The sequence below is a fragment of the Phodopus roborovskii genome, unplaced genomic scaffold (assembly GCF_943737965.1).
Source record: "Phodopus roborovskii unplaced genomic scaffold, PHOROB, whole genome shotgun sequence".
Lineage (NCBI taxonomy): Eukaryota > Metazoa > Chordata > Mammalia > Rodentia > Cricetidae > Phodopus > Phodopus roborovskii.
This window is the reverse complement of record NW_026126578.1, coordinates 6,270,641-6,284,556: the sequence shown is the minus strand read 5'-3', so window position 1 is coordinate 6,284,556 and position 13,916 is coordinate 6,270,641. Positions and strand designations below refer to the sequence as shown.

Genomic DNA, 13,916 nt, shown 5'->3' with positions numbered 1-13,916 from the left:
TTTATACTGTATTTCAGGTAAGCAATATGGCAGAGGAGATAGACTTACTCACTTGCTAAGGAGAAAGCCAGGATTAGCGTTCTAGCCCACCTTACCCCCACGCTTATCTATTGCAGAACCGAGGGGGGGGGGGGCTTGCTCATCTGCCAGCATATGCTCACACCAAACCTTTACTTAGACACCAAGGCAGCTGCTATAAGCAGTCACCTCAGAACTGCAGAGTTCCCATCTACCCTTTTACTTTTCACAAGCCAAACCTGTTGTTTTGCCATACATGTTAAAGAGTGGAAGTGAAAGAGATGCTGTACCTATCCACACAGCCTCCCAAGTCACTACAACGGACCCAGGCCCTCAGGAAAATGCATGAGAAAAGGGCTTTGAAGAACCTTTCTTGTGCTGCTCAGCTCATAGAAAAATACATGGAAGTCTGTCAGCCTAAGGACAAGCCTGGCTTCTTATGTTGCTGCTCTCAACAGATAATAGAACATCACACAACAGCCGGGACCTCTTTGTAGCTTATGCCTCTGAGGATCAGATGAGATGGTACGGGGCTGCAGTAAGTGAAATTATGACTCTAAAAGTTTAGGATTGGAAGGATAGCTCTTAGTGCCTGAGAGCAATAGTTCAAACAATTTCTGATGTCCCCACAGGAGGGTAGTCAATGAAATACATTCATAGTACTACACTAGGGAAAGTTTCAAGAATGAGGATAGTCAGGCATGGCGGGCACTACCAGCACTTGGGAGGCAGAGGCAGGAGAACTGCCACAAATTCAAGGCCAGCCTTGTCTGAATTCCAGGGCAGGCAGAGCTACATATTTTAATCCTGTTTCAAACACCTAGCTATTACACTAATGAGTATCCCTTCAATTAACTTTAAGGTTTGCTTTGTGTTTGTTTGTTTAGACAGGGTCTATGTAGTCCTGGCTATCCTGGAGCTGGATGGATATCTATCTGAGGATGGCCTTGAATTCAGCCTCCTGCCTCTACCTGGTGAATACTAGGATTAAAGGTGTACCACCATGCCAAGATTAAGGTTTGTCTGGAAACCAAGAAGCCTTGACAAAGGCCCAAAGAATCTATAGTAGTTTCACTACGTGAGAAAGCCTGCCACTCTTTAAAGCAGTGGTTCTCAACCTTCCTCATGCTGCCACCATTTATTACAGTTAATGTTGCGGTGACCCTCAACTATAAAATTATTCCATTGCTATTTCATAACTATAATTTTGCTACTGTTATCAATCATAATGTAAATATCTGATATTCAATCCCCAAAGGGGTCACAACCCACAGCTTGAGAACTACTGCTTTAAAGGAATATAACAAAATGCAGAACTTGACAACTCAAACACCAGAATATCCCGCTTACAGATCAAAACTAACAGGTGTGCAAAAAGGACATTATGGTTCAACCAAGAATGGAAAAGATACATGCCTGGGGTTTTGGCTCAGTGGTAAAATGCTTACCCAGAATTTGTGAGGACTTGGGTTCCATACTCAGATAAGGGGAAAAGGAGGCAGAATGGGGGAGTGTATATGTAAGGCATGAGATTCTGACTTCCACGCTAGCCTAGACTACATAGCAATACCATTTTTTTTTAAAAATTAGACCATGGAAGTAGCAGCTAAGGACTTTAAAAGCAGCTATTACATTTTCAAGAATGTAAAAGAAAATGAACATAATGAGAGAAATATCTAAAAACTCAGTAAGTGGAATTTCTAGAATAACTCTGGTTAGAAGTACACAGATTCAATAACACGATTAGAGAGATAAATGAATTTTACCACCAGAAGGAACCAAATAAGTACTGGAAAAGGAGACTGAGAAAATGAACCAATGATGTGACATGTGGGGCAATACCATATGGTCTAGCCTGTGTATAGTTGGGAGTCCTGAGTGAGGAGGGCAAGAAAAGGAAAAGTACAGGGGGAAGATATATTAAAACCCTTGCCGCGCATAGTGGCACATGCCCAGTACTTGGGAGGCAGAGGCAGGTGGATCTGTGTGAGTTACGGGCCAACCTGGTCTACAAAGTAACTTCCAGGACAGCCAGGGCTGTTAAACAGAGAACCTGTCTCAACCCCCACCCCAAATAATAATTCAAGCACTAATCCTCCACAACCATTGGGCACATTAAAGGTGTTACAGCAATAGTTAGAGACATATTGTAGTCACAAGAACACAAAGGAAATAGCAGCCAACTTTTCATCATAAATCAAACAAAAAATCTCCAATTAATTCAGGCATTAGTGGCACACGCCTTTAGTTCCCACACTCAGGAGGCAGAGGCAGGTGGATCTTCGTGAGTTCAAAGCCAGCCTGGTCTACAGAGTTAGTACCAGGACAGGCCCCAAAGAAATCCTGTCTCGAAAAACTAAAAAAAAAATAAAAATCTCCGATGAAAGAAAACTCACAGAATCCCATACCTTCTAAAATAAAATTGTTTTTAAAGATGTTAGCTTTCTGTTACTATGACAAAATGGCTTTAAAAATAATTACCTTAGCTCACAATTTCAGGATCTTTGGTCCATGGTTCATTGGGTCTGTTCCTTTGGCCTGTGATTTACTACATCATGGTGGGTACTTCTGGCAAAGGAAGAAGCCTGTTCACCTTATGGCAGGGAGAAGCAAGAAGATAAAGGGACCAGGACCCCAATATCCTCTTCAATGGTATATTTCCTCACTACCTTAATCTTCTTCCATTATACCACACCTCTCACCAGCATTACAGGTTGGCAAAAGCAGCTTTTACCAAATATTCAAGATCTGAACAAGATAATGTTTGGTATAGTGGCATGTACTTGTAATTCCAGCACTCAGGAGATAGAGGAAGGAAGACCAAGAGTCCAATGCCAGTATCAGCTACATAGCAAGTTCAATCAAGTCCAGTGAAATACTCTCTTCATAATAAGCAAAGGCTAGAAAGAACCCACATAATAAAGCTGGAGAGACGAAGACAGGATTATCTAGCCAAACAGGCAAGCTACCGGTTCACTGAGAAATCTTGTGTCAAAAAATAAGGTGAAGGGATAGAGATAGCTCAGTGGTTAAAAGCACACATTGCTCTTGCAGAGGATCAAGAGTTCTCTTAGCAGCACCAATATCAGGCAGCTCATAACTCCTGTAATTCTAGCACCAGGGGATCAACACCCGCTTCTGGTCTCTACAGGTACCTGCACATGTGTGCACAAACACAGAGACACCTAATACACACACCTAATGCCAGTCTCTTGCCTGTATACAATACCAGCACTACACACCTACACACGCGCACATTCAAACCACATGGCTAGGTATAGTGACACACAACAATAATCACAGCTACTCTGGAAACTGAGGCCTCAGGAGGATCAAATGAGTTCAAGCCAGCCTGAAGAAAAGAGCAAGAAGTGTCCTTGCCTCCCCCAAAAAGAGAATGGAAGGCAAAAGGAGAAGGGAAGTGGAGAAAGAAAAGGAAGAGGAGGAGGGGAAAACAACCCAATAGTGGCAATAGAATCCCAGCTAAGAGACTGCAAGGCGAAAATAATGAGACCAATCTCTAAATCAGTATAACCAAACTATATTAGCTCCACTTTAAACACAAAGGGAGGAAATAATAAAAATGCTAAAAACAGATATCAATCAAAAGGAAAGAATCAAGTATCTGTTTCTGTCAAATAAAACAGGCTTTAAAAGGAGAAATGCCATCAGACACCAAAACATGATAAAAGGGTCAATTTGAGAAGGCCTAACAATCCAAAATTGTCTGTTTTAACAGCTTCCAGACACCAATTTTCTGACATTTCAATCCTCATTCAGTAACAGAACCTAAAGAGCTCTCAGAACTCAGTGCATTTACAGTATTTGACCCAACAGTCAGAATATTCTAAGCAGCAATGCGTATTCACTTCCTGCTACAATACTCATCAACTTAGGGACATTAAACTCCAACACATTCAAAAAAATGAAAACTCAAAGGATTGGTGTTGAATATCCCATTTCAACTTTTTCCACTGCATGTGGCTAGCTAAGTTAAAGGACGTTTAATCTGGCTGAAATGTATCTTAGTGTATCTCTGGGAAGATCTTTTAAACAAGAGCTACTTTATTCAAATTAAAGAAATGAGGGGGATTGAAGAGATAGTGATGGACCAGCCTGACTCCACTTTAAGATTAGAAGCTATTTTATTACAAGGTCAAACAGGATATCTGTGTGTAGCCCTGGCTGTCCTGGAATTACTTTGTAGACCCTCAAACTCAAGAGACTCCCCTGCCTCTGTCTCCCAACTGCTGAGATTAAAGGTCTGCATAACCACCACCCAGCTCATAAAACAGTTTTTCATAGTTTTTCCTCTCCAACCAACTGAGCCCATGGCAAGCTCCCAGTTTAATCAAACCCTGTCTCTAGGTGCTAAGGCAGGAAGTGATAAGAGGAAGATACCCAACTTACTGCTATGGCCCCCACATGTGCAGGCTGAGTTTATACCTACAAACTTTTGCACCACACACAAAAGAACAATTTTAACAATAAACCATAATAAAACAATAAACCATAAGAAAACTTGAAATATGTAAACCAGATCTTTGCCATGTATCCAGCCTCACACTCCTTGGAGTATGAGGCAGGAACATCACTCTAACCAAAGAATTTGAAGCCAGCCTACATATAGCACAGCCAAGTCTTACCTCAAAACAAGAGGGGAAAAAAAAAAAAAAAAAAAAAAAAAGATAGAAATAACCACACTTATGAATTTCTTATTTCCAGACTTTTCCATGTATTATTTCCAGATCATAGTTGACTCCAATTCAACCTATGCAAAGTGAAATTGCAAAAGGAGACTCTATAACAGTGTAAATGTATAACATAGTTTGCCTTTTTGTTTTATTTTTAATTTACATGTATGTATGTGTCTGTGTCTGGGTATGAGTTCATGAGTACAAGTGCTAACCAAGGCCAGAAAGGACACTGGATTCCCTGGAGCTGGAGTTATAAATAGTTGTGAGCCAATTTTGGGAACTGAATTCAGGTAAGGGTTTTAACCATTCAGGTAATACTTTAAACCATGAGCCATCTCTCCAGCCTACTATTTTCTTACAACATAAGTTTGATCCCTGGGTTTCACATTAGTGGAAGGAGAACTAACTCTCATATGTGACTGTTCTGACTTCCACATATGGCATGTGTATGCCCATACACATAAACATACTATCTAATCTTGGTACTGAGGAAGCCCTAGAACAATATACCTGATACAATCTCAAAATTGCTTAGTGGATACTAAAAAAAAAAAAAAAAAACAAGGCCTGGGAACCTGAGTGTAGATCCCCAGAGGTTTTCATAAAACTGAGAGGTATGGCAGCCTGCCTGAAATCCTAATTCCCAGGATGTGGAACCAGAGGACCCCTAACAGGCTGGCCAGCTAGACAAACTGAACTGGCAAGTTCTCAATTCAGTGAGAGAGACTGCCTCAGTAAATTAACTAGAGAGCAATTAAGGAAGACACCTAATGTTAACCTCTGACCTCTACAAGCATGTATACACAGTGCACGTAAAGGGGTGCGTGTGCTTGCACAAAGAGTTCCCACTAAAGGGAACAAATGCTTCTTAGGCACATCTTCAATTTCAGGTCTGAGGAAGAAGTATGCACGATGTACTTGAGGGATACGCAGAACAGAAAGCTATTTAAAACTGGGATCAAGGGCTAGAGGTTAAGAGCACTGACTGCTCTTCCAGACGTCCTGAGTTCAATTCCCAGGAACCACATGATGGCTCACAACCATCTGTAATGAGATCTGGTGCCCTCTTCTGGTCTGCAGGAATACATGCAGGCAGAAAGAACACTGTATACATAAGTAAATAAATCTTAAAAAAAAAAAAAAAAAACTGGGACCGTTTCAAAAGCCTAACCCTTTCTAGTCAGTTAAAAAACCACTGGATAGAATTTCCACATGTAAAATAATTTGTGAGTTCATGTTAGAAAACACATGTGTCAACCCTAACTTTGAAAATGAGCAAAGAAACCCAAGTAATTATCTTGACTTCCCTATGCAAACTATATACACAGGTAATATAATTGTAAATACCTATGAACATGCCGTAGTCCAAGTTGGAACTGGAAGGTGAGGCCAGAGCCCGGCAGGCCTCACTTAGCACTGAGACCCTGGAACTAGACTGCCAGCAATTCAGAATGTTTAATAATAGAAGGGCAAGTGGCCGTACAAAGTACCAGTGCCCACAGAGGACTAGGATCTCAGCAAATGGAAAAGACCAGATTTATGGAGATATACACTTGTGGGGGATTTTTCTAGATTAAATCATTTAAGGTGGGGAAACCCACCCTAAATCTGGGCCACACCTTCTTGTGGCAGCCCATATAAAAGGACACAGAAGGAAGCTTTTGCTTTTTGCCTGCTTGCCCTCACTATCACTTACAGTCATTTATCCCGCTATTGAAGCACTCCTTCCTCACTGGCATTAGAGCCCACTTCTGGATTCAAATGTGGACTAAAGGTCAGATGAGACATCCCACGTTGTAAATGAACAACTAATGGATTCTTAGCCTTTCAGTCAGGAGACAGCCACCGTTGGACTAGCCAGACCATAGTCTATAAATCACTCTAATACATCAATCCCCTTTAATACACATTAAGTTCATTCCATCAGCCCTGTTTCTCTAGAGAACCCCAACTAATGCAACATGCATTAAAACTGAGCCCATCTATTTTAGTATTGCCTTTGTTTACTGAGACACGAACTCACACTGTAGCCCAGGCTGGCCTCAAACTTGTGTCAATCCTATTTCAACCCCTAGACTACAGATATAATGTGAGCCATCATGTCTGACTTTTCTTTCCTTAACCCCATTCAGCCTGAAACTAAGATTTAGCCATATTGATTAAAAATATAAAACATACTTGTTGAACCAACTACTGTTCAGAATGGAGGAAGTCACAGAGACAAGTGAATAGATGTTTGTTCCCCAGCCTGTGGTCCTCATATGGAGGCCATCACTACATGGTGTCCAGGGAATACTGGAACATCTGCTTTCAGGAGAGACCAGGTTTTTAGAGACAGGGTTCCTCTGTGGCTTTGGAGGCTGTTGTGGAACCAGCTCTTGTAGACTAGGCCGGTCAAGAACTCAGAGATCTACCTGCCTCTGCCTCCCAAGTGCTAGGATTAAGGAGTATGCCATCAACACCCAGCCCTGGCTCCCATTCTTGGAGCTGCCATATTGGTTTTGGTCACAATCAACAAGTGGAGAAATGGCTGGAATAATGGCTCAACGGTTAAGAGCACTGGCTGTTCTTCCAGGGGTCTTGAGTTCAATTCCCAGCACCCACATGTTGGTTCACAACTGTTTGTAACTGTAGTCCCATGAAATTCAATGACCTCTTCTGGTGTGCAGACATACATGCAGACAAAATATCTATATACATAAATCTTTTTTAAAAGGGACGGGGATGTTGTAGGGAAGCCACCTGTCCTTCCTAGAGTCATAGTCTTCTTCCCCAAGCTCCTGTTGCTAGGAAGGAGGTACATTTTCTAGCCCCTACCTCTCCCACAGCTTTGGTAGATGGTTAGACATTTTCTAGTACCTTCTCCCTCCATACTTCTTCAATCACCAGGCCTTCCTCCCTGCCTAACCTACACTCTGGATGCCAAGGTATGTTACTAAAGGGTGCCAGCCCTGTCCCTAGATAGCCAGCAATTCGTGTTTGCTCATCTGTGGCCTTATCTAAGATCAACACTAGCACCTCCTGCCTCCAGAGGCTTCCAGAGACCAAGTAGACAAGCCTCATATCTCAGCCAATGCCTGATCACCATGCACAGGCTTTCTGTCCTCCCAGACTGGAGGGCTGCAGGTGCTTCCTCACCACCTCCAACTTCAGCTCCTCTGGGCCCCAGGGTCAAATGGTTTCTAAGTTCAGGTGGGTGACAGGGCTATGAAGGTGCCTGGTAATATAGTTATGCTAGGCCTAAACACAGAATTTCAGCTACCTTGCCAGATGGTCTTTCACTTAGTGAAGGTACAACTCAGCCAATGCCTCACCTGTCACTAGAGTCCCCACAGGGCCCAATTTCTCCCAAGACGATCTAGTAGGTCAGGTTGTCATGGGGCCCTGAATCATTTTTTCTGCTATCAAGGGCCCCTTAACCGGACATCCACCCACTGTGGCAGCAGGGACAGGTCGGAGAGCAGTGCTTCTATAATCAGAAGGCTGCCCTGCCCCAGGTAGATATCTATAGGCCTCAACCCTCAGGACATCCTATTTTTCTTTGCTTTGTTTTCTGAGACTGGTTTCTCTCTGTATAGCCCTGGCTGTCCTGGAACTCATTCTATAGATCAGGCTAGCCTTGAATTCAGAGATCTACCTGCTTCTACTTCCCAAGCGCTAGAATGAAAGGCATGCACCAACCACCACCCAACCCTATTTTTCTCAAGAGCACTACAGAAGAATATCCAACTACATGAAACCCTCTAGAAGTTGCCAGTCCTAAGGCCAACACAATTTGCCATATGTGTATCACAGCCATGGGCATGGATCAACACAGCTGCCTCCTGTGGGCCACATTATCAGTTATAAAGTATTCCCACTCTGTTCTCAAAGAACTAGCAGATAAGGGGAGGGGATCTTTGTGGGAAAATTTCCTAGAACTGTTTGCTATAGGTCTCCTATCACCAGGTCCATCTCATCTGTTCCTCCACAATGGGCATTCCTTGTCTTAGGGCCTTGATACCTGCCAGAGGACAGAGAGGCAAGCTGCCAGGTTAGCAAGCACCAGATTGGGCTAGGGTATGGCTCGGTGGAAAATGCCTACCAGGTACAAGGCCCTGGGAACTATGCCCAGCAGTCCAAAACAAAAACAAAAACAACAGTAAAACCAAACAGTCACCTTATACCACACAGAAGGCCAATAAAAAGCATGGCTACCAGGTGAGCATTCCCCCATACTCACTCCTAAAGAGAACAGTTCAGCCTATCTTTGGGAACACGAACACTATGTGATCGTATGTGGAAGCCAGAACAACTCAGTGGCAGGGCAAAGCTGAACAAAATCTTAATGCTTTCCTGGTGTCAACACCATCTCACATGGAAGGGGGCAAGCCAAGGTCATACCATAATTAAGCCAGATCTCAGAGCTGCCAAGACTCTTCCAGGGCCAAGCCCACATGGGTACCACAGAAACATCAGGAGCTGGTATCCCAACAGAAGCCAACTTCGTACAATACCTCTCAGGGTCCCTGACTGCCACTGTTGTTCTTCAACAGTGGGGAGGAGAATATTAGTTCCCAAGGAATGCAATACTGCCCACACAAAGTAGACAGCCTCAAAGATAAGGCTGCCGGATCTGACAAACACAAGGCTTCCTATATAAGGAGCAGTCAGGCAGCAGACACCACATCTTCAGAGGCATTCCAGGTAGGCTCTCTGTGTTGTCTTTGTGTATGTGTGTATGTGTATGCACAACCATATGTGCTCATAGGGGTCTAAATTACTCACTACTAGCCATTGATTTACTTTCTCTGGGTATCAGTGAGCTCACTGAACAAAGGGGACAGTGGACAACCTAAATTTAGTTTGGCTGCTGAGACAAAGCTGGACAAAGAACTAATTAGCTCCATCATCAGGCTCATGCCTTCTAGCACACTATACTCTGCCTCAATAGTTTAGAAAAGGCAGAGTTCAGCCTTCAGCTCTCCTACACTTTTAAGACAAGAGAGCCTTGCTTCACTCAGCAGTCCCCATTCCAGGTCCTACCCTTCCTTCTAGATTTTTGGGTTCCAACCTAAGCAAAATCTAAGACATATCATGGAGATGAAGTATGTTACCAGAAGACCCTCTCTCCCCAGGAAAATCTGTACCCACCACCAAGGACATGCTGTCTTCAGGGACCATCTGCAGTCTGTTACTCCTCAGTGTGCTCTGGATGGATGTGGCTATGACGGGCTCCAGCTTCCTGAGCCCAGAGCACCAGAAAGCCCAGGTAAGCCTGTCTCCACAAGCCCCATATCCATCCTAACTTAGGGTCTGTTCCAGCCCTATGACCCAGCAGCAGTGGCTCCATCTCTCTGGCCTTCAATCCTTCTCACAGCATAAGGGAGGCCTCAGGATGTGACCCAATTCTGCTTTTGAAAGAAAATGAAGATTTAAGACCCTAAAGAGAAAACCTCACTCAAGCATAGTAGTGCACACTATAATCCCAACATTGGGCGGTAAAGGCAGATGAGTCTCAAATTCAAGGCCAGCCTGGGCTGAGACTATCTCAAAAAAAAAAAAAAAAAAAAAACCTAAAACTAAATCTAAATTTCAATAAATAAATAAATAAAAAGACCCTCGTTTTTCCTTTCTAGCAGAGAAAGGAATCCAAGAAGCCACAGGCCAAACTGCAGCCACGATCTCTGGAAGGCTGGCTCCACCCAGAGGGCAGAGAACAGACAGAAGGGACAGAGGAGGAACTGGAGATCAGGGTTGGTACCCAGACACCAGCATGTTCTTGTGACAATAATGGAAGTTGGGTGGGATAGGGTAGAATACAAGCTAAAGGCATGGCTTTTCAAGTTACTCATGAATTAAAGAGTTCAGCAACAACAGCTCTGCAAGGGGGTCAGGTCTGTGGCACAAGAGTTAAATTTCCACAGGTAACTATGTTGCAAGGGTAGTAAGGGAGCAGCCAGGAGCAGCAAAGATGTTAGAAGCCTCCAGGGGACCATAAAGAGCCAGAAAGCACAAATGGAGAGGCACAGACAGAACAAAGTTTTTGTCTATCCCAGGGCCTCTTAGGCCTACCCTGGTTATGGAGAGGTAAGTAGGCTGCTAGTGAAGGCTGGCTAGCTCATACACCACTAGCCTAATGGAGTTAGTTTTGTTTTGAAAATTTTTGCATGGGATAAAGAAAAAACACTAACAACTCAAGGATTGGGAGAAAGGAATAAAGGAACCCATAGGTGCCTCTCAGCAGCTCACCTGGGATTCCCCTGGAAACTGTAAGTAGCATTTGGCAGTACCAGTCCCTATACTGTGTGTCCACATGCAACTTCATCTTCAAACACCGCAACCACGATTAACTGGGCAGCAGGGGGGGCACAACCTAATTGATAGGCATGTGCTCTGTCAAGTGTCACATCCCCAGTCCTGTTCTACCGTTATCGTGGATTACTTACTCTTTTAAAAAAAAAAAAAAAAACCCTGTAAGCTAAGCAAGGCTGGCATCATTAGCTAAACTTTACAGATAAGAAAACAAGTTGAAAGGTGAAATAACCAAGGCTGTCAGGTCTGGGTTTCCTTCCCCCATCCTCCTCTCTGGTCAAGGGCCAATGCCAAGATCACCAAATTCATAGTCTGACCCTCTGGAGCCTGAGTGTCTTCTCGGACCCTTGCTCCACAGGAAGTGTGACCCTGAAAACTACTACTCTGGCTCCTCAAGGTTCCTTCACTAACTTGGCATGGACACAATCTTGAGACAACAAGGTCCACAATGAGCAGATGGCTACCCCAGCCACAAGAGTCCTGCAATTAGTTCTTATAGGAAAGAAATCTTAGCACAGGGCCAGGATTAAACATTTCCTAATTCCAATGACCCCCAACATCTGGCCTATGTAGCAAGTATTAGGTACAAACAGATGAGAGAAGCCTGCAGCATGCTGGGCACAGAGTATGACCACTGCTTACCCTGTTTGGGGTTCCATCTTTCCTCAAAAGTTTTCTCTCCAAAATCAGGTCTATAGACAGAACACCAACTATCTCCACCACACTAAACAGATGGACACTGAATCAAGGAAGGGACTTTCCCAGGTTGTATGAGAACCAAATGTTGCTACCTCACATGCCTCTGACCATTCAGTACTAGGGTGTCAGCCCTGGCATTGCCCCTAATGGGTATATGCTTTTCTTCCATGATAGTTAGGTGGTCTGACCAGCTTGCACAGACAATGGAGCATGAGAAGAAAAATTAACATTTGCTGAAGAGAAGGCTAGAAAGGCCCCACATCCCTAAAAGTTACAGCACTCCCCATCCATGCTGCTTCCTACTCATACTTCCTATAGGCCAAAATAAACCATCCACCTGATGCCTAGTAGCCTGACAGAGCCTGTGCCCATGCCAAGCAACAACTTGGGCATAGGCAGATTTCAGAGTCTTGCTTTCTAAATCCTTCACTATCACCTATGTAACACAGAGAGATCATCCAGGCTCTCGGTGCTTCTGCCCTGAGGGCAGGGATAGTACCAGACCAGTTAGCATTCCCCACTGACTAAGATCACATTCACAGACCACTCAGATACCCAGGTGACCAACATAGCCAGGCCTTCCTGGGAGAGGTGGATGTTTGGGGCAGGACAGGTAGGATAAGGCCTCAGGCCCTCTCAACTCTACTTCCTAGTTCAACGCTCCCTTTGATGTTGGTATCAAGCTATCAGGAGCTCAGTACCAGCAGCATGGCCAGGCCCTGGGGAAGTTTCTTCAGGACATACTCTGGGAAGAGGTCAAAGGTAAGTCAATCTGAAATGTAGCTTCTCATCTTCCTCATTACCTATGGGAAAGGATGCTGAACTGGTACACGTGGCAGCCCAAGGAACAAGCTACATTCTTTCCTTAAGCACTCCCTCACAAATATGGCAATCATACATATATAACCATATAAATGTATAAAGCCAAGATTGGGGGATATAAGGACACTTACCCAAAAGCACACAGTCCACACTCAAATGCTATCTTCTAAGTCCAAGGCCAGTGATCCCCACCCCCATCAGCACACACTTGCTTCCAGCATACCATGATTAAGGAAAGCAAATTTGATGACATGAGCCAGATGGTGAACCTGAAGACTGACTTGACCTCTTGCTTTTCAGAAGCACCAGCTGACAAGTGACTACTGACAGGACTGGCCCACTATGAGTTCCTCCTGAGTAAGAACTCACATCCAATCTTAGGCTCCGCTGCAACTCCCAGCATTCTCCTACTATCTTAAGAATAAAAGCTCAAGCTGTGTGCCAAATGTTCAAAATAATTATTTTCATAAACATGGTAAAATTTATATTTTACTTAAAAATACTGAAACAATGCTTTAAGTTATGACCCACAAAAAAAAAGCTACAGCAAGGCAAGAGCATGCTTGAAAACCAAAAGAATCCTTGCTCATTCCAGCAATAAGATAGCAGAAGAAATATAAAGGTGGGGCTTGGAGGCCCACAAACAGTTCACCACATAGCAGAGCTTCCTGAGTAATTAAGAGCTACACTAGGATTTTCAAAAGAGCCACCAATGGCTGCATTCACAAAGATACCAGGTGACAGTATCAGAATCAACACACTCAAGACCTGTCTGGGGTGATCAGAATGGGTGCTTGACAATGGCTCTTGACCATACAACACAGAGCTAGGTAACCACATTCTCCACTCTTCAACTCTTGGAGAAGTCTGGCAAAGCAAATGTCCCATGTCCTCAAGTCTGGCCACCACCTGATACCAGACAGATGTCCCAAAATATTTTCCAAACTCTAGGTCATAGCTCTTGAACCTTGATCCTCAAGTCTTACCACTGTAATTTTAGTTGAGACACTAAGAATATTACTCACACCTTACGGCAAAGATTTAGACCATGTCCCAAAGTCCAGTGATTTTACAGGAGACCCATTAATTCCTTGTGCACCCAGTGAGCACGAGGATTAAAGAGGGAGGATACCCAGTGTTGCCCAGACAAGGCAATACTGCTGCAGCACAAGTCATGTACCTGCTCAAGGGAAGCCCTGACCACCAGAACCCAAGGCATGAAGTGACCAGGGATGAACACACTTGGCAGGCACTATAAAATCTAAACACATCCCTGTCAAGGAGATATGATGCCCTCACTATTCCATCTGGTAACTCCTTACAAATGAATGCACAGCCCCACTCCAGAGAATCCCGTAACAAAGCCCCTAAGTAGCCTGGTGTGGT

General features: G+C 43.9%; 1 protein-coding gene across 1 annotated transcript; it reads left to right on the top strand.

Annotated features, from left to right (window-relative positions):
• The first annotated feature begins 9,819 nt into the window (after positions 1-9,819).
• Positions 9,820-12,969, top strand: Ghrl (ghrelin and obestatin prepropeptide). Its single transcript, XM_051203771.1, has 4 exons — positions 9,820-9,966; positions 10,337-10,450; positions 12,362-12,470; positions 12,831-12,969. Exons 1-4 carry the CDS (start codon positions 9,859-9,861, stop codon positions 12,848-12,850), a joined length of 351 nt encoding a protein of 116 aa, XP_051059728.1. The 5' UTR covers positions 9,820-9,858; the 3' UTR covers positions 12,851-12,969.
• The last annotated feature ends 947 nt before the right edge of the window (positions 12,970-13,916 follow it).

Coding starts and splice junctions, on each gene's coding strand:
- Ghrl (XM_051203771.1), top strand. CDS start 9,859: ATGCTGTCTTCAGGGACCATCTGCAGTCTGTTACTCCTCAGTGTGCTC. Junction 9,967..10,336: donor CAGAGCACCAGAAAGCCCAG/GTAAGCCTGTCT, acceptor CCTTTCTAGCAG/AGAAAGGAATCCAAGAAGCC. Junction 10,451..12,361: donor AGGAGGAACTGGAGATCAGG/GTTGGTACCCAG, acceptor TCTACTTCCTAG/TTCAACGCTCCCTTTGATGT.